At 42.8% G+C, this 23,840-nt stretch overlaps 1 protein-coding gene across 1 annotated transcript in view; it reads left to right on the plus strand.

Moving 5' to 3' along the window:
- The window catches only part of EXOC2 (exocyst complex component 2), a 275,271-nt gene that overhangs the window by 108,821 nt on the left and 142,610 nt on the right, over nucleotides 1-23,840 (plus strand). The window contains exon 10 of the mRNA XM_077269779.1: nucleotides 1,688-1,806. Coding sequence (XP_077125894.1) covers nucleotides 1,688-1,806 — 119 coding nt within the window. The remainder of the gene's footprint in view (nucleotides 1-1,687; nucleotides 1,807-23,840) is intronic.

A 23,840-nucleotide genomic window follows, 5' to 3' on the forward strand; every position in this document is an offset into this window, starting at 1 on the left:
TCTCTCATATTTTTAATACATTTCTACCTTTTATGTGATGACAAAAGTGGAGGTCTAAACAAAAAGATATATAAAAATGCATCAACTCCATTTTAAAGAACAGGATCCATAAGCAGAGGTGGAGACTCAAAATCAAGCCTAAAGGAAATTCTGGCTTCCCATATTTGCTCTGTAACTGTCAGTTAAGTAAACAATTTATATCTGCAGGTAGGAATGTTCCTGAAGTTTAGGTAGCCGACCAGGTGCAGCTTGGACAGGTTCTTAGTCTGCATAGCAGTTGCTGCAGTCCTCAGCATTTCACTCGGAGGAGCTGATTCATGATGCCTGAAGCACGCGTGGTATGAATCGGAGACCACCTGTATTCTAGACATCTGTGTGAAATTCTGGGGTATTTCAGAGAAAAGCATAGTTGAATGCGAGGCCTGGAATGAGGTGACTGGTCCAAGAAGCAGGTCCTCCAAGGGATCTCCATGACCTTTTTCTAGACTGACAGCCCTCTCACTCGGTGTGTATAGGGTGATATCGTCAGTCTATCCGAGGAGAGGCCAGCGGAGGCATACCTCGTACCTCTTGGACTAGTCACTTTGTCCCTGGTGCTCCTTTTAACTAAAGCTGCAGCATTTCAGAGTAAAATTTAGATGTTTGCAATGCAAGAGCCAACCATGGTTCAGGCAGTTTGAGTCAGCTGGTCTGTTTCCTTTAATGGCTTTTTCACATGTTGCTTTTTTGCCAATTTTTTTGCACAGCATTTTATAGTACCAGCAAAGTGAATAAGAAATCTAAGGTACATGCGGCTTAGTTATGCGTGTGTATTTTATGCAGAGATTTTCCTGCTAAGACACACGTTTTTGGTGCAGAAATGTCTGCTGCAAATACTTAATGTGCACATACCCAAAGTGTTGGCCATCTTAGTCCTCTACACCAAAATCTGCATGTGCATTTCGCTGCAGATTTCATCTTTAGCATTGTAGAAACATAAAATATTAACGATGAAATAAAATCCCGCTCACCGGCATTGCATCTTGACGGTGTTCGGAGTCCGGAAGCGCCCTGTCAAGGTGTGGAAAGTGCAAAATGAAGAGACTCCGGCTCCACAAATTGTGATACTTTATTCACATTTGCATAAAATATTAACCCCGAATTCAATATGGATTTTATGTTCTTCTTTATTGGATGCTAAAAACCTCATTTTCGGATTTTACTGCTGCGGATTTTGGCAGTATGGAGTAAGCTGCAGAAATCTTATTAGACCACGTCCAGATGTGGTGTAAAGGGATAGAAGTTACGCTTTAAAGAAATTTTAACCATGTAAACATATTGCTTTTTTTCACTTTACAAAAGCCAATAAATGTATTTAACACTTTTTATGATTGTTGTATGCTATTTTATGCTTTTGAAATGGTCACTTCATTATTGGAACACATTTGGTTAATAACACTTTATTACGGAAGCTGTGTCTGAGTACGGTAATTCCGAAGTATGCGTTATGTCACAACTGGTTGCTCTAGTGTTATCTGGCTTTACCGCGGACCACAAAGTAGTGTTGATCTAATACTTAAATATCTCAAATATTAGCATCTCCAAAAAAACAGAAAAATAAAATCTTCCATGCGGTGCCGATGTCTGTGGAGCTTTGTTGTTCTAGTCAGCAGCTGATCTTTGATCCCCCCTTTTTTTTTTCTTGCAGATATCTTTCCGAACTCCACGCTCCGGGTGACCCGGCTTGGAAGTGTATTGGAGCTCAGCACAAATGGATTCTACAGCTCATGCACAGCTGTAAAGAGGGCTACGTGAAAGAACTAAAAGGCAAGCAAGGCTATGATAATATGGAAACACTCATTAACCCATCTTTTTTTCCAGTAAAACGCTTACAGATACCAGCGTAAAAGTTCTTCACGTTCTTTCCCTTTTTAATTAGGTTTGTATGTCTTCCTAAGACGGGTGTTTATGCTATAACTGGAGACTGTGGAGAACTTTCATGTTGTTAGCCATGTTTACTCTAGGGAAGCAAGCTAAAATTACCCTTCAATTTGCAGAAATTAAATGCAATCTACTCTAGGTTGTTTTTCAGATTAACACGTAAAAGAAAGTCCACGTAGTACGGTATTTTGCAAGATGACTTTCTAGGACAGTGCTCCACTTAATTATTGTACTATGTTGTGCTGCCTTTTTAAGGTCGTGTTCACACAATGAGTTTTGTAGTGGTTTCTTCCTGCAATTTTCCAAATACACTGTAAAAATATGGTGAACTTACCCAGTTTTTGCAAAAACTCCGAGAATGCAGAGTGTGAACAGTGCCATAAAGGGGTTCTCCTGGACTATCACAGATCGCTCCTGCCAGCGTAAAAGTGACTTCCTCTGGCATCACGTCAAGCAGAGCAGCAGCGTCTCTTGCACTCTGCACTGTTCATGGTGAGAGTCTGCCCATATCATGCTTGTCAGTCGGCTCCCTGCCACCTAATTTGTGGGAAACCAGCTGTCAATAAGCTTGACGTCAATAGTCACGCCCCGTCGACTGAGTAGCCACAAGAGGAAGAGCTTCTCTATTGACGTGGAGCAGCGTAATCGCTGGCAGGAGCCATTGGTTACCTGCCCATTCATTTTTCAGTTCATAGTTAAAACATAATATAGTCCTGGATAACCTCTTTAAGGGGCTTGCCAACTGTTACAAATATGGTATTTTACGTTGACCCCCAGAACTAAGCGGCCACACTTATATTGTTTGTTTATATTTCGGCCCATCTGATCTAAAGTAATCCATAGTGTGAGCCAAGCAAACAGTATTCTGTTTCTTCTTTAAAGGGAACCTGTCACCTCCTCCATAACGCTATTTACCTTAAACTATAGTGGTAATCTGCATTTAAATAGTTTTTTATGTGTTTTGCTGTGTTACTGGAACAGCGGCTAGAGGGAGAAAATGAGGTTATATTCCCCCTGCAGCCACTACATTCCAGTCATTGGGGCAGTGCAGAGGGCTGTTGTATGTCACCACTCACTAAATTGTGAGGGCACTGTAATCCCCTCCCCCCTGCACACTGATTGACAGCCTGCTCTGCACACGTACACTGCAGAGCAGGCTGTCAATCCATGTGCTAAAGAGCGATTAAGGCACCGTCATTGTGTAGTGGGTGCTGACTGTTACAGCCCACTGCAACACCCCTATGACTGCAAGTAAGCGGCTGTAGGAAGAAATGTACCTTCCATACATGCAGTGGATTTGTTGCACAAAACAAATGCAGCAAAAAGAAAATGAACCATTTATGCTATGTGTTCCTGAGGAGAACCCACCTGCATTTGATTACAAATTCAGCTAATTTGAGATCAATTTTGGCGATTGAGAGGGGAAAAAATAATAATATATATGTTTGTGTATGTGTCTCTGTGTATGTATACATTTTACGTATGCATGGGCTGCAGGGTAAATCACCATTTTGCTCCGTTACCTTGCTGCACTTGGTTCTTGAGTTCAAATCCAACCCAGTGCCACATTTGTATGAGGTTTGGGTGGGTCTCCACATTGCTAAACATACTGATGTTATAACTATTTTCCAATGAAAGCCGGCCTTTGCTTGTGTTCCTATATAAGCATGAATCTCTGTACAGTCTATATATTGTTTTTGCCTTTTTTTTTTTGCTCAGAAAAACATAATCGCCAGAAAAATGCAACTGCAATTCTACACCAACATTTGCGTCTTTGATGCTCCGTCTCATTGAGCGCATCGGGGGAAAAAAACAAACATTAAAACCACTTAAAGAATTTACATGTTGCATTTACAAGAAAGCAAAAATTGCAATGAATAAACATAAGGAACAAAAAATCACACCGTTTGAATGAGATTTTAAAAATCTCATTCATTTTGATCCTGCTGTAAAATGCTGCATTTTTCAATCCGAAAAATGCTATGTGTGAAAAGAGTGTTAGAGTGCATGTTGCATTGCTAATGTGTGTTGCTTGCAGTCAGCAATCATTTCTCAGGGGGGAAGCGCCCAGTTGTTGTATGGGTCTTCCAAGGTGAGCGCCACTTTCAGTGCACCCTTATAGGGCAATGGAACGCGTTGTCTAAACCAAGCAAACTCTTTAAACAGGAATATAAGATGACAAGGAAAACCTAACAAATTAGTCTTGTGGAAGATGGGACTGAATCATTCCTTATCCATTAATGTGATGCATATTCTATTTTTATGATGGGTCTACACAATAGTAAATTCCAAGAGGTCACTGGAAAGAGTAGGACAACTTAACCTGCAGTCCATCCAGTAAATCCCGGCTGTCAGCTCCTCCTGGCATGCATTGCTATGGAGCTCCTATTAGGGGTTTGGTCCTAGACATGGACATGTCATTTACAAAGACATCTCTTATCTTTATCCTCCTCCTTTTATTGGACAGTCCAGTGATGAATTGCAGAGGTTATAGCCCAGGACTAATCCCAGACAGTGCTGAAATTGGCTCAAGGAGCTGCAGTAAAAGAACCATTTTACAGTCTGTGTGTGTCCATGGGCTGGGTGAGACTCCCCAAATTACAGAAAAAACCTATGGTGGTCTGGGAAGGAGAACAAAGAGTAGGAGAGTTTAGAAACTGGTCTGTTCAAACAAACAAAAGTACAATCAAGATGATAGTTGCAAGCTTGAGCTGAAGTGGAGAAAGAAACCACTTAAAGTGTAATTATTTAAAGGGGAGCCTTGACTGTTTGATTAAAATGAGGAATCTATTTCACTCACATGTTTGTTTTCCTGTAACGTCCTGTAAACTTAACAAAATCGGGGGGAAAAAAATAAAATGGAAACCGGTAAGATTAGAACGTAGTAGATGGTAAAACCACCGCGATTTTGTATGCTGTGTTCTACTATATGTTTCTTGTTTTATGTAAACTCTTTCTATACACTGTTCTACTTCAAAATTTATGTTTCATGATACATTTTAAATGCTCTAAAAACAGGGCCAAGTAAGTAATACAAAGTCACGGGACTATTTGTAAAGCAAAACTTAACTAGTATAGAATGTTTGTATGTTAGACTGTGGAGAGTAGCTATCTAGCTATACTTTATTATACTTGTTTTTTTTAGTTATACTTTTTCTTTTACATTTTTATAGGATATTTGTTGTATTAATAAATTCCTATCATTATGATGAAGGGGTTCATTACCAGTTTGCATCCTTTTTTTTCCCACGGTGTTTTTTTTTCCCCAAGTTCCAAAAACCTTATTTTATTTTGCATCGATATAGTAGAACAAAAAAAAATATGGAGTCCAAATGAGCATAAAAAGCAATTCTGACATTTTTTGTTGTTGTTTAGTTGAACAGAGTTAGGCCACTTTCACACTAGCGTCGGGCTCGGTCCGTCGCAGTGCGTCGGGCCAAGGTCCCCGACGCTAGCGTTGTCTCCGCCGCACAACGGGTGCAGCGGATGCATTTTTCCAGCGCATCCGCTGCCCCATTGTGAGGTGCGGGGAAGTGCGGGGAGGTGGGGGCGGAGTTCCGGCCGCGCATGCGCGGTCGGAAAAAGCGGACCGTCGGGAGCAAAAAACGTTACATGTAGCGTTTTTTGCTCCCGACGGTCCGCCACTGCACGACGCATCCGTCGCACGACGGGTGCGACGTGTGGCAATTCGTCACAATGCGTCGCTTAATGTTAATCAATGGTGAAAAAACGCATCCTGCAAACATTTTTGCAGGATGCGTTTTTTCGGCAAAACGACGCATTGTGACGGAATGCAGTTAACGCCAGTGTGAAAGTAGCCTTAGTTATGCATTAAAAATTACATGTATGCAGGGCAGTATGATGATGGAGGTACCAGAATTATATATTTGTTTCTTTATTTTACTAAAACATTTGCACTTTACTTTACACTTTCATGATTGAGTGAATATTGCCTGTGTTATCGCATGATCAAGTGTATGACCTTATCTGTCCTACACACTGATGGTTCTAAAACTGTGGGGATCTGTTAGAACATGGTTGCTATTTTAGTCCTACTATTAGTACCACCCAAATGCTGAAAATAATAAAATGTCTTTCAAGGGATATTAATTGTGACCTGTAAGGGTATGTGTCCAAGGGGCGTATTGGCAGCGCTTTGGACGCAGCGGATACCACGCTCCGCCCAAAGCGCTGCCTCCTGTTGTACGCGCTGTGATTCCGGATGTGTTCATTGAACACATGCAGAATCACCGCTTCCTATAGATAGACTGTGTTATTTATCTTGCAGAGACGGAGCGTCTCCGCAAGATAAATAGAAATGCTGCTGTCTGGAAAGACGTGCCGAATGTCCGGTTACGCAGGGCCACCAGATGCGCCCCTGCACGCATAGTGGAGACAGGATGTTTGACAAGTGTGACCAACCTGTCAATCGGTTTTCCAAGCGATGCTACAGATCGCTTGCAAAACGCTAGCGTTTGCAAAATGCTAGGGTTTAGCGGGAAAACGCATGCGAATTCCGCATGTGATATACCCGTGGCAGGAGTTGCAGAATTGCCGCGGAAATTTCCGCGGCATTTATGCAACGTGTGCACTTAGCCTACGGGTATAATGATAACCAAATCACCCCGAAGCAGTATACCAAGATCCAGAGGTTCCCACCACATTCAGCATTCTCCCATCACACACTCCCAACAGTCACATCCATCTTCAAGCACCTCCTCTGACCGTTAGTATCATCCTGCCTCCAGCGTACCATAATTAAATGATCTCTAAACCCCCAAGACCAGTAGATGTGTACCCAGGTCTGCTCCTCTCTGCAGGACTACTCACAAAGTTCACCATTTTGAGATGTGCTCTTCATACCAGTTTACTAAATCTGGAGCTAATGCACCAAGCTGGCAGACAGCCGCGAGCCACAATTCATGGGCGAGCCACAATTCATGGGACCGCGAGCCACATGTGGCTCCCAAGCTACAGGTTGGGGACCCCTGATATAGACTGTAAAAGCTAATATCTCTGCAACAGAGATGAGAAATTAAAAAATAAGTTTTATTCGGCTTTGCAGCCACTATTCCATGATGTAACCAGTTTAACATGCTAAAATTGGGGAAAAGTCATCTGTTACCCATTCCCGACATGGTGCAGTGGGAGCTGCATTCCCGCACACCACCGTATATATACGGCGCCCTGGTCATGCAGGCTGGCGCTTAGTGCCACCATGATCAAGGGCAGGTGTCAGCCCTACACCCTGCAGCGACTACTATAAAAAAAAAACAACTAAATTGTCCATTGTATCGCCATTTTCCGAGACCCATAATATTATTTTTCTGTTGCTGTAGGTGAGTGAGGGCCTATTTTTTGGTGATGCTTTGATTACTTATTTTTTTAGGAGATGAGTTGACCATAAAAACGCAATTCTAGCGTTTTGATTTTTGTTTTGCATTACTGATGGGCTTAATGGGGGCAAAATTTAGATGATTTCAACTTTTCTTTTTATATTTTTAAAATTTTTCTATATTTTTCTTCATTTTTTACCATTTTTTTTTTAGTTAATTTAACCCCTACACCATCTTGCGATTTCCCGTTTTTGGGTTTTCATTTTGTGCTCCTCTTTTTTCCAGAGCCATGACTTTTAAATTTTTCTGTCAATATAACTGGACTTGTTTTTTTGCAGGATGAGTTGCAAGTATAAATGGCACTATTAATTTTACCATGTAGTGTGCTGGAAAACGAGAAAAAAAATTCCAAGTGCGGTGAAATTGCAAAACAAGTTGAATTCTACAATTGTTTTTTTTTTTTTTTTAGTTAGAATGTTCACTATATGGTAAAACTGACCTGCCATTATTAATCTTCAGGTCATTATGAGTTTGCAGATGCCAAAAATGTTTAGGTTGTTTTTATTTAAGTGGTGAAAAAAAAACCCAAAGTTTATAAGAAAAAAATGGCGCCATTTTCCAAGACTTGTAGCATTTTCATTTTTCATGATCTGATGCTAGGCGATGGCTTATTTTTTGCGGGCCAAGCTAACATTTTTATTGCTACCATTTTGGGGTAGATAGGATGTTTTGATCGCCTGTTATTGCATTCTATTGCAGTGTTGTGGCAACCATAAAAACGCAATTCTTGATTTTTAATTTATTTTTTCTCGTTACGCCATTTACCTATCAGATTAATTTGCTTTATATTTTGATATATCAGACATTTCTGAACTCCGCATTACCAAATGTGTATTTTTTTATTGTTTTAATTTGATTTTGGCAAAAGGGGGTGATTCTAACTTTTTATGTTTTTTTTAACTTTTTAAATTTATTTTACAACATTTTCTTTTTACTTGCTTCAATAGTCCCCTTAGGAGACTTGAAGCTGCGATTTCCCGATCGCCTGTGCTACACAGCTACACATTGCAGGGCTTCAGCCCTGCTATGCATAGCATTAATGCTGATCTCTTTTGAACACCGAGCAGCTGATATCGGTGTCCGCGGCCACCAGCCGGAAGAAGTCACTTGCTGGGCTGCTCCGTCTGCTTGTAGAGGCCAGGGCTTGGTACTGCACATCCACCTCCTATTGATTTGAATAGGAGTTGAATGTGCAGTACCAAGCCCCGGCCACTACTAGTAGACAGTGCAGCTCCGCAAGTGAGTACTTCCGGCCAGCGGCTGACACCGATAAAATTGCCTTTTCAGAGCGGAAGCGGGCTTGAACTCTATAGCGCCACCTCTTGGAAGCAGCAATCTTACAAGTCACTATTGACCCTTTAACGGGACTTTAAATATGACTTAGGATAAAAGCCAAATCAGAATCTAAATTTGCAGACATGGTGATTCGGGTTATTGCCCCTCGTCAGTGCAAAGTATGAGAACTGATTTGGCAGGAGCATTGCTCGGTGAATAAGCCTCCTTGCCATGCCAGTATGTCACACTCTGCAAGGAGAAACACTGCCTCTTAGGAGAAGCACTGAATGGATTGTTTGGATCCTAACATAACTGGCAGCAGTTTATTAATGGGAAACTTGATGACAGGTTCCCTTTAATATTCCATAGTGCTTTTCAGTTTCTTACCTGGTGTTGATTTTAATGTTTTGCTATGTGATTAAAAGTCTGATCAGTGGCGGTTCAGCCAGTGTGATCCTCACATATGCGGTCCCTCTTTTCACATTCTGTACATGGTCATTCTGGGCAAGAGCACCAAAACGATTTCCATTAAAAGTATACACCAGTGAAGGAAATAAAAGCTGAATGTGAATACTTACCTTATCACTATTGTTAGTTTAGGGAAGAAAAAATAAATTTCCTTAAATTTCATAATATATATAAAGTGTTCGCTGAATGGTATTTTTCAACTAGTTTGCAATATTCACCTTTTCAACCACGTCTAAAAGTAGCCCAAGGATTGTGCTCCTTTCCTGCCAGGAAAAAAGCTCCATGTTAACCCCCTACTTACATCCGCCAGCAGGATTCCTAACAATCCTGCAGTTTGAAAACAGTTCAGTATTTTTCGTAACCTCGTAGATTTACATAGTGATGAGGCAGCTGATAAGATTCCTCATATTGTGCCTGCCCTGCTTACATACCTACCCTGCCTTGTCTGCAAGGATGCACGGGACAATATCTGGGTAGATGCAAATTCTGTATCAAAGCTTACTTTTAAAATGCTGAATCATATTTGTAATTTAGAGGCAACATCAAATTTTTTTTTTTAATTCCATAGGTTTTCCTATGTACTAGGACCTGATAGTACTCTACGTGCACACAGCGTACGACTCCATTTCTATTGCCTTGAATAGGCTTATATGCATTTACAGCATTAGACACAGGCAGTTACGCCGATGTCAAAGGAGTCTTGTTATCCCAGCAGCTGGCTCCCTTTCCTTTGCCCTCACTTACTGTACATCTGGAAAAAGGCTTCTTCCAGCTGGGAGCCATTTCATGTCTAAACCACATCCCCAGGCTTAGCGAAAATATTCTCCTGACAGTGTGAGCTATGCTTAGCATTAATAGGTGGACGCAAATTCAAATGTAATTGTGTCAGCGGCAGAAAACCCAAACTTTCAGTCACTTATCAATGCTTTCAAATTATATTTTTCCTCCGTTTTTATTATTTTTAATATGTGACTTTTTAGTCTGCCATTCTGGTAATGAGAAAAAATTTACTGGTCTAAAGTTTTAATTTCTGTTTTGACTTTTCTGGCCTTGTTAGGTATTTATGAAATGTTTCTTTATAGAATTTAATATAGACTGCTCGATGGAAGAAAATGGCATGCAATATAAAATCCGGAATGGAAAGCATATGCTTGTAGACAAAGCCGAGTTTCTGATATCTTCTGGACTGTGGTTTTGGGCTCTAGAAACACCTATGAAATGTCTGGTTTCCTGAGAAGGAGGTCTTTAAAATTAGTGCCAATTTGCACTGGAGGACATCCACCTGTCTGTTGGAGCCTGCTTACATGTCACATTGCTTGTACAGAGGGGTGAGCTTACATGTCACATTGCTTGTACAGAGGGGTGAGCTTACATGTCACATTGCTTGTACAGAGGGGTAAGGTTACATGTTACACTGCTTGTACAGAGGGGTGAGCTTACATGTCACACTGCTTGTACAGAGGGGTGAGCTTACATGTCACATTGCTTGTACAGAGGGGTGAGCTTACATGTCACATTGCTTGTACAGAGGGGTGAGCTTACATGTCACATTGCTTGTACAGAGGGGTGAGCTTACATGTCACATTGCTTGTACAGAGGGGTGAGCTTACATGTCACATTGCTTGTACAGAGGGGTGAGCTTACATGTCACATTGCTTGTACAGAGGGGTGAGCTTACATGTCACATTGCTTGTACAGAGGGGTAAGCTTACATGTCACATTGCTTGTACAGAGGGGTGAGCTTACATGTCACATTGCTTGTACAGAGGGGTAAGGTTACATGTCACATTGCTTGTACAGAGGGGTAAGCTTACATGTCACATTGCTTGTACAGAGGGGTAAGGTTACATGTCACACTGCTTGTACAGAGGGGTAAGCTTACATGTCACATTGCTTGTACAGAGGGGTAAGGTTACATGTCACACTGCTTGTACAGAGGGGTGAGCTTACATGTCACATTGCTTGTACAGAGGGGTAAGGTTACATGTCACATTGCTTGTACAGAGGGGTAAGCTTACATGTCACATTGCTTGTACAGAGGGGTAAGGTTACATGTCACATTGCTTGTACAGAGGGGTAAGCTTACATGTCACATTGCTTGTACAGAGGGGTGAGCTTACACGTCACATTGCTTGTACAGAGGGGTGAGCTTACATGTCACATTGCTTGTACAGAGGGGTGAGCTTACACGTCACATTGCTTGTACAGAGGGGTGAGCTTACATGTCACATTGCTTGTACAGAGGGGTGAGCTTACATGTCACATTGCTTGTACAGAGGGGTGAGCTTACATGTCACATTGCTTGTACAGAGGGGTGAGCTTACATGTCACATTGCTTGTACAGAGGGGTGAGCTTACATGTCACATTGCTTGTACGGAGGGGTGAGCTTACACGTCACATTGCTTGTACAGAGGGGTGAGCTTACACGTCACATTGCTTGTACAGAGGGGTGAGCTTACATGTCACATTGCTTGTACAGAGGGGTGAGCTTACATGTCACATTGCTTGTACAGAGGGGTGAGCTTACATGTCACATTGCTTGTACAGAGGGGTGAGCTTACATGTCACATTGCTTGTACAGAGGGGTGAGCTTACATGTCACATTGCTTGTACAGAGGGGTGAGCTTACATGTCACATTGCTTGTACAGAGGGGTAAGCTTACATGTCACATTGCTTGTACAGAGGGGTGAGCTTACATGTCACATTGCTTGTACAGAGGGGTAAGGTTACATGTCACATTGCTTGTACAGAGGGGTAAGCTTACATGTCACATTGCTTGTACAGAGGGGTAAGGTTACATGTCACACTGCTTGTACAGAGGGGTAAGCTTACATGTCACATTGCTTGTACAGAGGGGTAAGGTTACATGTCACACTGCTTGTACAGAGGGGTGAGCTTACATGTCACATTGCTTGTACAGAGGGGTAAGGTTACATGTCACATTGCTTGTACAGAGGGGTAAGCTTACATGTCACATTGCTTGTACAGAGGGGTAAGGTTACATGTCACATTGCTTGTACAGAGGGGTAAGCTTACATGTCACATTGCTTGTACAGAGGGGTAAGGTTACATGTCACACTGCTTGTACAGAGGGGTGAGCTTACATGTCACATTGCTTGTACAGAGGGGTGAGCTTACACGTCACATTGCTTGTACAGAGGGGTGAGCTTACATGTCACATTGCTTGTACAGAGGGGTGAGCTTACACGTCACATTGCTTGTACAGAGGGGTGAGCTTACATGTCACATTGCTTGTACAGAGGGGTGAGCTTACATGTCACATTGCTTGTACAGAGGGGTGAGCTTACATGTCACATTGCTTGTACAGAGGGGTGAGCTTACATGTCACATTGCTTGTACAGAGGGGTGAGCTTACATGTCACATTGCTTGTACAGAGGGGTGAGCTTACATGTCACATTGCTTGTACAGAGGGGTGAGCTTACACGTCACATTGCTTGTACAGAGGGGTGAGCTTACACGTCACATTGCTTGTACAGAGGGGTGAGCTTACATGTCACATTGCTTGTACAGAGGGGTGAGCTTACATGTCACATTGCTTGTACAGAGGGGTGAGCTTACACGTCACATTGCTTGTACAGAGGGGTGAGCTTACATGTCACATTGCTTGTACAGAGGGGTGAGCTTACACGTCACATTGCTTGTACAGAGGGGTGAGCTTACATGTCACATTGCTTGTACAGAGGGGTGAGCTTACATGTCACATTGCTTGTACAGAGGGGTGAGCTTACATGTCACATTGCTTGTACAGAGGGGTGAGCTTACATGTCACATTGCTTGTACAGAGGGGTGAGCTTACATGTCACATTGCTTGTACAGAGGGGTGAGCTTACATGTCACATTGCTTGTACAGAGGGGTGAGCTTACACGTCACATTGCTTGTACAGAGGGGTGAGCTTACACGTCACATTGCTTGTACAGAGGGGTGAGCTTACATGTCACATTGCTTGTACAGAGGGGTGAGCTTACATGTCACATTGCTTGTACAGAGGGGTGAGCTTACATGTCACATTGCTTGTACAGAGGGGTGAGCTTACATGTCACATTTCTTGTACCTAGAGGCGAGCTTCCACGTCACATGGCTTGTGCAGAGGGGGGAGCTTACTCATCACATTGCTTGTACAGAGGGATGGCCTTATATGTTACATTGCTTCTATAGAGTGGTACGCGAGTACACTTTGTTGATATATTTTTTATTTTTTTTTGTGCACAGATGTGTAGACTGAGATCCTCTGTACAAGAAACTTTATTTCTGCCACCAAACGTGCTCTATTCCCTGTTGCTGTAATGTGTGCAGTCATGGTCCGGTGCAACCAACAGCTCATGTTCTGGTCAGATGACCGACAGCTGGAGTACTGGGCTAAATATGTAGGGAGGGACAGGAGACAAGGAATCCTGTATAGGCATTTTTGGCCACAGAAACCAATACCCTCAGGTGGACGTAGTCTGTGGCAAAGAAAACTAAGAATAACTTGACACTTTGGCAAAAAGTACTGTGATAATTCATGAAAGAACCAATGCAGAAAATTATACAGTACGACAAACATAACATAACTGCCAAGTGTCTCAGATTTCCCAGGACACTTTGGCCAAATGGGACGGGATTTTTGTGAAAACTGCCCAAAATTAGAATTCCAGGGAGGGCTGGGGGTAGACGTGGGAGTGGTAGAATTCAATGCCCCCAGATGACAACTATTCATCTACTGTAATGTGCTGTTTCTATACAAAATTGTGGTATTGGAGTCCGGCTCCAGTGATTCCCAAGAGTAACTAAGAATGGGGGAACTTTCACCCTTTGTTTAAAAAAAAATATATATATATATATATATATATATATATATATATATATATATATATATATATATATATATATATATATATATATATATATATATATATATATATATATACACTTGTGCTTATTCCTTGCTCAACCTCTTGCAGGTTGAACATGATGTCGCCTGCTGCATCTGAGGCCATCTTGATGAATCCGGTTGAGCATTGGCAGCATGGTGGCTCAGTGGTTAACTCTGTTGCTTTGCTAGGGTTCTGTGCTCAAATCCCACCAATAGCAACATCTGCAAGGAGTTTGTATGTTCTCCCCGTGTTTGTGTGGTTTTCTTCCTGGTACTCTATTTTCACCCACGCTACAAAGACATACTGACAGGGAATTTAGATTGTGAGCTCCAATGGGGACAGCGATGTTAATCTCTGTAAAGTGATATAGAATTGCTATAGAATATGTTGGCTCTATATAATGAGCAAAATAAATAATCCATGGTTTAAGTAATACACTAAAAATGTAATACACTACTTCATTTTTTTCTATTGTTAAAGGGAGACTGTCACCTTCAAACCTCCAAATAAACTGCTGGTACAAATAGTGGACTTAACTCCTATAGGAATCAAGCCTGTACTATAGATTTTACTGCTTTTTGGGTCCAGAAAAAAAGAAGTTTTTACTTAATGTGTAAAACAGGGCTCCGCGTTGCACCCTTGGCTTCCCTATGGACTCTGTGTACTATTTTGCCTGATAAAACAGCCCATAGCTTTAAAGCTTCTCCTATTCATTACAATGGTAACCAGCAGACGGCACAGGGATCCCATCGTTGTGATGTCCGTGATTTTCACTCACCCATAGTCTTTTATGCGTAATTTTGATTCATGAGTCAGATCAAAAATGGACATATGTCCCTGAGTATTTTGTGGCATATTCGGCCTGCAAAAGACAAGGAAATATGAACAGCCCTGTAGACCAGGGGGTCTCAAACTCAGCTGGGTAAATGGGCCGCACATAGAAAAAAATTTAATATGAAGAGCCCCATTCTTTGCAGGAGAAGATTACATTTTAGTGATACCATTATTTTTCAATATGACTTGTTGATCATCGTTTTTTGGGGCGGCTGTTTTTTCTTCTTTTTAATGGTGTTTGTAATACGCATTATGGTACATTATTTTTTCATTCTTTATTTTATATTGTTTTTCCTTTTTTTACCGCCAATTAGCCTCATACAGTAGTTTTACAATTCGCCCCTTATAGTAATTCTTGCCACCATCCTGTAATAATGTCTCCAATCCTGTTATAATGTCACCTGTTGTGTAATAATGTCCCAAAGCCTGTAATGTCCCATTTTTGTAATAATGTCCCCCATCCTGTAATATTGTCCCTGTCCTGTAATTATGTCCCCTGTCCTGTAATAATGTCCTTCAACTTGTAATAGTGGTCCCCAAGCCTGTAATAATGCTCCCAAGCCTATAGTGTGCCCTGCTGTGTAATAATGTCCCCCGTCTTGTAACAAAGTCCTTCAATTTGTAATAGTGGTCCTCAATCCTGTAATAATGCCCCCAAGCTTGTAATGTCACCTGTTTTGTAGTAATGCCACTGTTTTGTAATAATGTAATGTAATGATGTCCCCCGTGCTGTAATAATGTACACGAGCTTGTAATAATGTCCCCTATCCTATAATAAAGTCCTTCAACTTGTAATAGTGGTCCCCAATGCTGTAATAATGTCCTCAATCTTGTAATAATGTCCCCCGCCCTGTAATAATGTCTCCTGTTCTGTAATAATGTACATCAACTTGTAATAATGGTTCCCAATCCTGTAATAATGTCCCTTGTCCTATAGTAATCTTCCCATCCTGGTCCCATCTTATAGAAATGTCCCCATCCTTTTCTCCCTTCTAGTAACAATGTCCTCCATTCCGCTGTTCTTTACATACACATAAAAAAAAAATCTACTCACCTGACCTCGCTCCCTTGGCAAACAGCGTCCTCTTCCAATGCAGGGGCGCATAGCAATGATGTCATGTGCTTCCGTGCCGTGATTGGCCAGTGGTTGGTATTAGTATTGCGGTGCAGAGAGCTAGTCTCTGTGCCACAAGACATTTAAATTGCATGCGTCCGCTTATGCACATTCAGTTGAAAAGAAGCGCTGACGTTGAACGGGCTACTTACTCACTGGACGCGATTGTCTCAGGTGCCTGAGGGCCGCACAGAGCCACAGGGGCCTCGTGGGCCGCGTGTTTGAAACCCATGCTATGGACTATAACTGGGACATGTTCTGTCCCTGAAAAAGAGTGCTGGGACACATATGTGACACAAGCATGAACGAGGCCTTTGTGCGTGTGTATGTGCTCTCCTGACTGTGACAGCTGCTCGCTACACTGGCTGTTGTATCAATGCAGCGAGCGGCTGCTGCAGTCAGGAGCGAGGAAGGAGAGCATGCACACACTGACACTATGCGCACGGCACTGGGCTCCAAGAGTGGCGTTGTGCTTGCGAGATTTAGTTAAAGGGTATTCGCTGTCTAGTAGCTTTTCAGAATAAGCTGTCCTGTATGTGTACATGAGAAATAACACTCTTTATGGCCATTACATGAGTTATATTCTGCATTCTCAAATCTGCATGCTCTATCTGTAATTTGCACTCCCGCGGGAGCAGATGATAGGCTTCAGTCAACTCTACTATACAGAGCACAGCCAGAGGGATTCCTGCTCTCCATTCATTTTATAGCTCACAGAGACATGCTGTAGCAACATAGAGACCATTATACAGCAGAGCTGAGCTGCCTTGATCTGAATCAAGCTTGACGTGAGGTAAAACACTTGATAGAGTCCCGTAACATGTCAATCTGTCTACCTCTGCCTATTCCCATTGCCTCTGCCCGTTCCCATTGCCGCAGCTCGATTCTTTTCCCCCCTCCTCCTCATGTCATAGAGGATTATGGTCTGTGTCATGTAATACCTCCGTCCATCATCTCTGAGAAAGATGGACGTGAGCTGATTTTTCACAGTGGATGACAAGTTCAGGAGGTGGGGGAGGGGTAGGAGTGTCAGTTGGGGATTGAAACTGATTTCTTTGATAAGATATATTACAAAGTTTCTTATAATCGCCTATACTATTGATTTACACAAAGTGTGTGGAAAATATAGTTCCTTATTAAAACAGCACTCACTCTGGGCAAGCAAGCACTGTCAATCAAGCTAGGAGAAAGTATGTCTGATGCTAATTTGGTGGGATAAATAGTTCCCAGAGTCCCTGGCTACACCAACGGTGTAGCAAGGAGCATTTACGTACTAAAGAAAAAGATTTTTTCTGGAACAGCGAAAACAGTAAAATGTATAGTGCAGGTATGATTTTTGATTTGTATAGTGGCTAAGTGGGGTCCATCTATATATATATGAGGCATCGTGATTACTCGCTAATCCCGCACCCTGCACTGTAGCTTCGCTCCCCACCACATCACCACACACAACCCGCACCACATCACCACACATAATCCCGCCTCCACCACATTACCACACATAATCCCGCCCCCCACCACATTACCACACATAATCCCGCCCCCACCACATTACCACACACATTACCACACACAATCCTGCCCCCCACCAAATTACCACACATAATCCCGCCTCCCACCACATTACCACACATAATCCCGCCTCCCACCACATTACCACACATAATCCCGCCCCCACCACATTACCACACGAGGCTCCGTACCCACACATTACCATACGAGGCTCCGTCCCCCCACATAACCACACGAGGCTCTGTCCCCACACATTACCACATGAGGCTCCGTCCTCACACATTACCATATGAGGCTCCGTCCTCACACAATACCACATCAGGCTCTGTCCCCACACATTACCATACGAGGCTCCGTCCTCACACATTACCACATGAGGCTCTGTCCCCACACATTACCATACGAGGCTCCGTCCTCACACATTACCACACGAGGCTCCGTCCTCACACATTACCACACGAGGCTCCGTCCCCACACATTACCACACGAGGCTCCGTCCCCACACATTACCATACGAGGCTCCGTCCTCACACATTACCACACGAGGATCTGTCCCCACACATTACCATACGAGGCTCCGTCCCCACACATTACCACACGAGGCTCTGTCCCCACACATTACCACCACACGAGGCTCTGTCCCCACACATTACCACACGAGGCTCCGTCCTCACACATTACCACACGAGGCTCCATCCTCACACGTTACCACACGAATCCAGTTTGCTTTTGATTTTACACTGTGTATAAAATGCATTATTATTATCCTGATTTTTAATTATTATTATTGTTATTAACTTCATTTTAAGTTAATTTACCACCTGCGTAAGCGCTATTGATTGTTGTCATTATTTACTTTAGTTTAATCACTAGCAGCGTTAATTAGATAGAAATGAGCATGCCGAGCGTTAGCTTGCTGGAAACAGCTAGTTATAATCTACTAGATGGTGGCCCGATTCTAACGCATCGGGTATTCTAGAATATGTATGCGTAGTGTATAGCACAGCCCACGCAGTACATTGCGCAGCCCACGCAGTACATTGCGCAGCCCACGCAGTACATTGCGCTGCCCACGCAGTACATTGCGCAGCCCACGCAGTACATTGCGCAGCCCACGCAGTACATTGCGCAGCCAACGCAGTACATTGCGCAGCCAACACAGTACATTGCGCAGTACACTGCACAGCCCACATTGTATATTGCGCAGCACACATTATATATTGCGCAGCCCACGTTGTATATTGCGCAGCTCACGTAGTATATTGCGCAGTCCACGTAGTATATTGCGCAGCTCACGTTGTATAGTCACGTAGTATATTGCCCAGCCCATGTAGTATATTGCCCAGCCCACGTAGTATATGGCAATGTGGGCATCATATCCCTGTTAAAAATAAGAAATAAAATAAATAGTTATATACTCACCTTCCGGAGCCCCCGGATCCAAGCGAAGCGGTTACCGACGCTGCTCGTGCGCTCCGGTCTCAAGAGTGCATTGTGGTCTCGCGAGATGATGACGTAGCGGTCGAGATCGCAGCATGGACCGGTTACCGGAGCGTCGCGAGCGGGAAAGGCCTGTTGTCGATCCGGGGGCCGACGGACGGTGAGTATATAACGATTTTTTAATTTTTTTATTCTTTTTAACATTAGATCGTTTTACTATTCATGCTGCATAGGCAGCATGAATAGTAAAAAGTTGGTCACACAGGGTTAATAGCAGCGGTAACGGAGTGCATTACACCGCGGCATAACGCGGTCCGTTACCGCTGCCATTAACCCTGTGTGAGGGCAGACTGGAGGGGAGTACGGAGCGGGCACTGACTGCGGGGAGTAAGGAGCGGCCATTTTTCCGCCGGACTGTGGCCGTCGCTGATTGGTCGTGGCAAATCAGCGAGTTTTATTCCATGACAGACAGAGGCCGCGACCAATGAATATCCATGACAGACAGACAGAAGGACAGACAGACAGACGGAAGAGACTCTTAGACAATTATATAGTAGATGGGGCTGCGCAAGTGTCTGTGTTTGCACATGGACCGTGTGTGAGCCACACTGAGACACGTCCGATTTTTACTGGTAGCAGGGATCTCACGGACCTGTATCAGTCTATGCGTCCATGTAAAAAACGTACCACACACGGATGACATCCATGTGCCTTTCATGTGATATGTACTGGAATAGAATGCAGGATAGAAATTTCAGCTTTTTAAGTGATGTGCTTTCTATTAAGACACATAAATACATACGGTACTTAAATGAAAAAAATGACATGGGGTCCCCTCAATTTTTTTAAACCAACAAAAAGGTAAAACAGACAGCGGTGAGCTGATATATTATCAGGCTTGGATGCTTCAAATCAGGCGCTTCGCCTTGGCTCTTTCTGATTGCCCTGGCAGTAGGCAATCGGGGTAATGGTTTTTGGGGTTGATGTCAGCTGTGAATTGTCCAAAAACATCGGCATCAAGCCCTGGTGTCAGTAATGGAGATGTGTCTATCAGATATTCCCATTACTAACCCGGTAATCAGAAAAAAAAACCAAAACACACACATACACAAAAATACTTTATTGAACTAAACACTCCCCCACACTTCCCCTTGTTCACCACTTTATTCAAAAAGAAGAAAACTCCACGCAGGTACGATGTAGTCCACTGAATCTGACGTAGTCCAGCGATTCCAATGAACAAAGCTATGGAGCCTCTTTCTGATGCTACTTAGCCTTTGCCTACAGCCAGTTTTGGGTCCCACTGTGCAGCACGAGGCCCAGCGACTGTGAACAGAACTTCAGGCCTTCTGCGTGACCTGACGACTGTGCAGAGGTAATCTTACTGACGTCACCACTGTTCAGGGTTGCTGGGTCTTGGCCTGCACAGCAGGACCCAAAAGTGGCTGTAGCCAAAGGCTTTGTCAGAACAAGGCTCCATAAACTTAGCTCATCGGAATCTTTGGACTACCTCGAATTCAGTGGACTATGTCGGACCTGTGTAGGATTTTTTCTTTTTAATAAAGTGGTGAACGAGGGAAAGTGTCAGGGAGTCTTATTTCTGGGTTAATAATGATGGTGTCTGATAGATACCGTTCCATTACTAACACCGGGGCTTGATATCACCTGTTTTTGGACAATTCAAATCTGACGTCAACCCCAAAACCATTACCCAGATTGCACCAGGGCAATTGGGAAGAGTCAAGGCGAATTCCAAATTTGGAGCATCTCATGTGATGCTTCACTCCTGGAGCCGTTGCGGGCTGGTATTTTTGGGCTAGGAAGGACCATCCCAACCTGATAATATTGGCTGTCTGCTTTACCTTTGTCAGTTTCAAAATATAGTTGCAATCCCTACGTCATTTTTTTCATTTAATTATTTATTTATGTGGCTTAATAGAATGCACTACTATCTATCTATCTATCTATCTATCATCATCATCCTTCTTTCTATCTATCTATCTATATCTAATATCTATCTATTTTTATCTATCTAGTATCTATCTTTGCACATCACTTAAAAATACGTAATTTCTATTCTGCATTTTATTCTGGTACGTGGCACACGGATTATGCACATGTACACGCAGAGTGCAAACGGATATTGAAAAAAAGCACACACGGATGGCGAAAACTGAAAGTCCCACAAGGACGTGTTTTTAGGCTCACGTATAAAGGGGACCTTAAATGTATTTTAGGTTCATTTGTTTTTTTATTATATTGAATAAAATCAAAAGACTAATTAATTTGGTTAATGTCCATTAAATGTCCTGAGAACACTTGCATATGTCAGTCAGCATTGGTTGGCATTTATCATGTTCCTGGAAGTACAATCAGGGCCGAACTGAGACTGAAATTCAGCCCAGGCACTTGAAAACATACAGGCCTATACTGTTTCCCACACCTCCATCCCAAGATGGTGGTTTCTATAATAAAAATTACCCTGCCTAACATTGTAGTAAGTCAAAATTTACCTTAAGGCTTGTTTCCATTTGCGAGAAACACGTCCGTGTCTCGCATGTGGAAACCAAGCTCTGGTGCCGGCACTTGGGAGCGGAGCGTGCGGCCGCATAGGAACACATGGAGCCGCACGCTCCGCTCTGGAGTGCCGGCACCAGAGCTTGGTTTCCACATGCGAGACACAGACGTGTTTCTCGCAAATGGAAACAAGCCCTAAGACTGATATTACCAATAATACTGCTAAACAAGGGTACTTAACACGCATGGTTTTATTGAATATACCTGCAGTAATCTATGCTACCGTAACTCCCCAAAAGAAGGTCCGTCTGGGTATGATGAGGTGATTTGTGGCCATTGAATAAGGCCTCATTTACCTATCCTCTTCTAATGCTAAAAAAATAAATAGACACTGTATGCCTACGTATGTACCCCCTGTATATTCAGCGCAGACCACCATGACTATTTCTTCTATCCATAACTCATCTCTGCAGAATGTAACAGACAGGTATTTTTGTCTCATCTCTTTTCCAGCTCCATCCTCAAAGTCCCCACCTGCGATAACCAGGGCACTAGACAAATAATGCCCCCTCTGCACGATAATTGTACTCCCCTTTTGTGCCTCATACAGTAAGGCCGGCGTCACACTCGGCGTAAGACAATACGGTCCGTATTTTACGGCCGTAATACGGAGAAATGTTCCCAAAATAGTGATCCGTAGGCAGGGTGTGTCAGCGTATTTTGCGCATGGCATCCTCCGTATGTAATCCGAATGGCATCCGCACTGCGATATTTTCTCGCAGGCTTGCAAAACCGACATCTAATGGATTTATGTGCTCAAATGTTCGGGAAAACATATATACAGTATATATATAGAGATATATATATATATATATATATATATATATATATATATATATATATATATATATATATATATATATATATATGTATATATATATATATATATATATATATATATATATATATATATATATATGTGTCATTGAGACGCATATATATATATAGTCTGTATTTATATTTACTACAGCGCGATATCTGTGAAAAGCCGGTAATTCAATTGCCGGCTTTTCATTTCTCCTTCCCAAACCCGACAGGATATGAGACATGGTTTACATACAGTAAACCATCTCATATCCCCATTTTTTTTGCATATTCCACACTACTAATGTTAGTAGTGTGTGTGTGCAAAATGTGGGCGCTGTAGCTGCGAAAATAAAGGGTTAAATGGCGGAAAGAATTGGCGTGGGCTCCCGCGCAATTTTCTCTGCCAGAATGGTAAAGCCAGTGACTGACTGCAGATATTAATAGCCTAGAGAGGGTCCATGGTTATTGCCCCCCCCCCCCCCCCCCCCCCGTGGCTAAAAACATCTGCCCCCAGCCACCCCAGAAAAGGCACATCTGGAAGATGCGCCTATTCTGGCACTTGGCCACTCTCTTCCCACTCCCGTGTAGCGGTGGGATATGGGGTAATGAAGGGTTAATGCCACCTTGCTATTGTAAGGTGACATTAAGCCAGATTATAATGGAGAGGCGTCAATTATGACACCTATCCATTATTAATCCAATTGTTTGAAAGGGTTAAAAAACACAAACACACATGATTTAAAAGTATTTTAATGAAATAAACACAGCGGTTGTTTTAATATTTTATTGCTCTCTCAATCCATTTGCAGACCCTCGCCTGGCAAAACAATAAACCCACAATATACATACCTTCTGCTGACCCGTCACGTCCCACGAGGTAATTCATCTGAAGGGGTTAAAATAATTTACAAGCAGGAGCCCTGCAAATGTAGCTGTGCTCGTGCTTGGAATTCCACGGCGAATGAAGGAAATGTAGGTCATTGACCTACATTTCCTTCAGTCGCGGTGATGCGCCCCCTGGTGGATGTCCTCATATGACCTGTAGCGTGGGAAAAAGTTCCCAGGCTGCAGTTCATGAGAACATCCAGCAGGGGCGCATCACCGCGACTGAAGGAAATGTAGGTCAATGACCTACATTTCCTTCATTCGCCGGGGAATTACAAGCATGAGCACAGCTGCATTTGCAGGGCTCCTGCTTGTAAATTATTTTAACCCCTTCAGATGGATTACCTCGTGGGACGTGACGGGTCAGCAGAAGGTATGTATATTGTGGGTTTATTGTTTTGCCAAGCGAGGGTCTGCAAATGGATTGAGAGAGCAATAAAATATTAAAACAACCGCTGTGTTTATTTCATTAAAATACTTTTAAATCATGTGTGTGTGTGTTTTTTAACCCTTTCAAACAATTGGATTAATAATGGATAGGTGTCATAATTGACGCCTCTCCATTATTAATCTGGCTTAATGTCACCTTACAATAGCAAGGTGGCATTAACCCTTCATTACCCCATATCCCACCGCTACACGGGAGTGGGAAGAGAGTGGCCAAGTGCCAGAATAGGCGCATCTTCCAGATGTGCCTTTTCTGGGGTGGCTGGGGGCAGATGTTTTTAGCCACT

Source organism: Ranitomeya variabilis, chromosome 6 (genome assembly GCF_051348905.1).
Source record: "Ranitomeya variabilis isolate aRanVar5 chromosome 6, aRanVar5.hap1, whole genome shotgun sequence".
Classification (NCBI taxonomy): Eukaryota; Metazoa; Chordata; class Amphibia; order Anura; family Dendrobatidae; genus Ranitomeya; species Ranitomeya variabilis.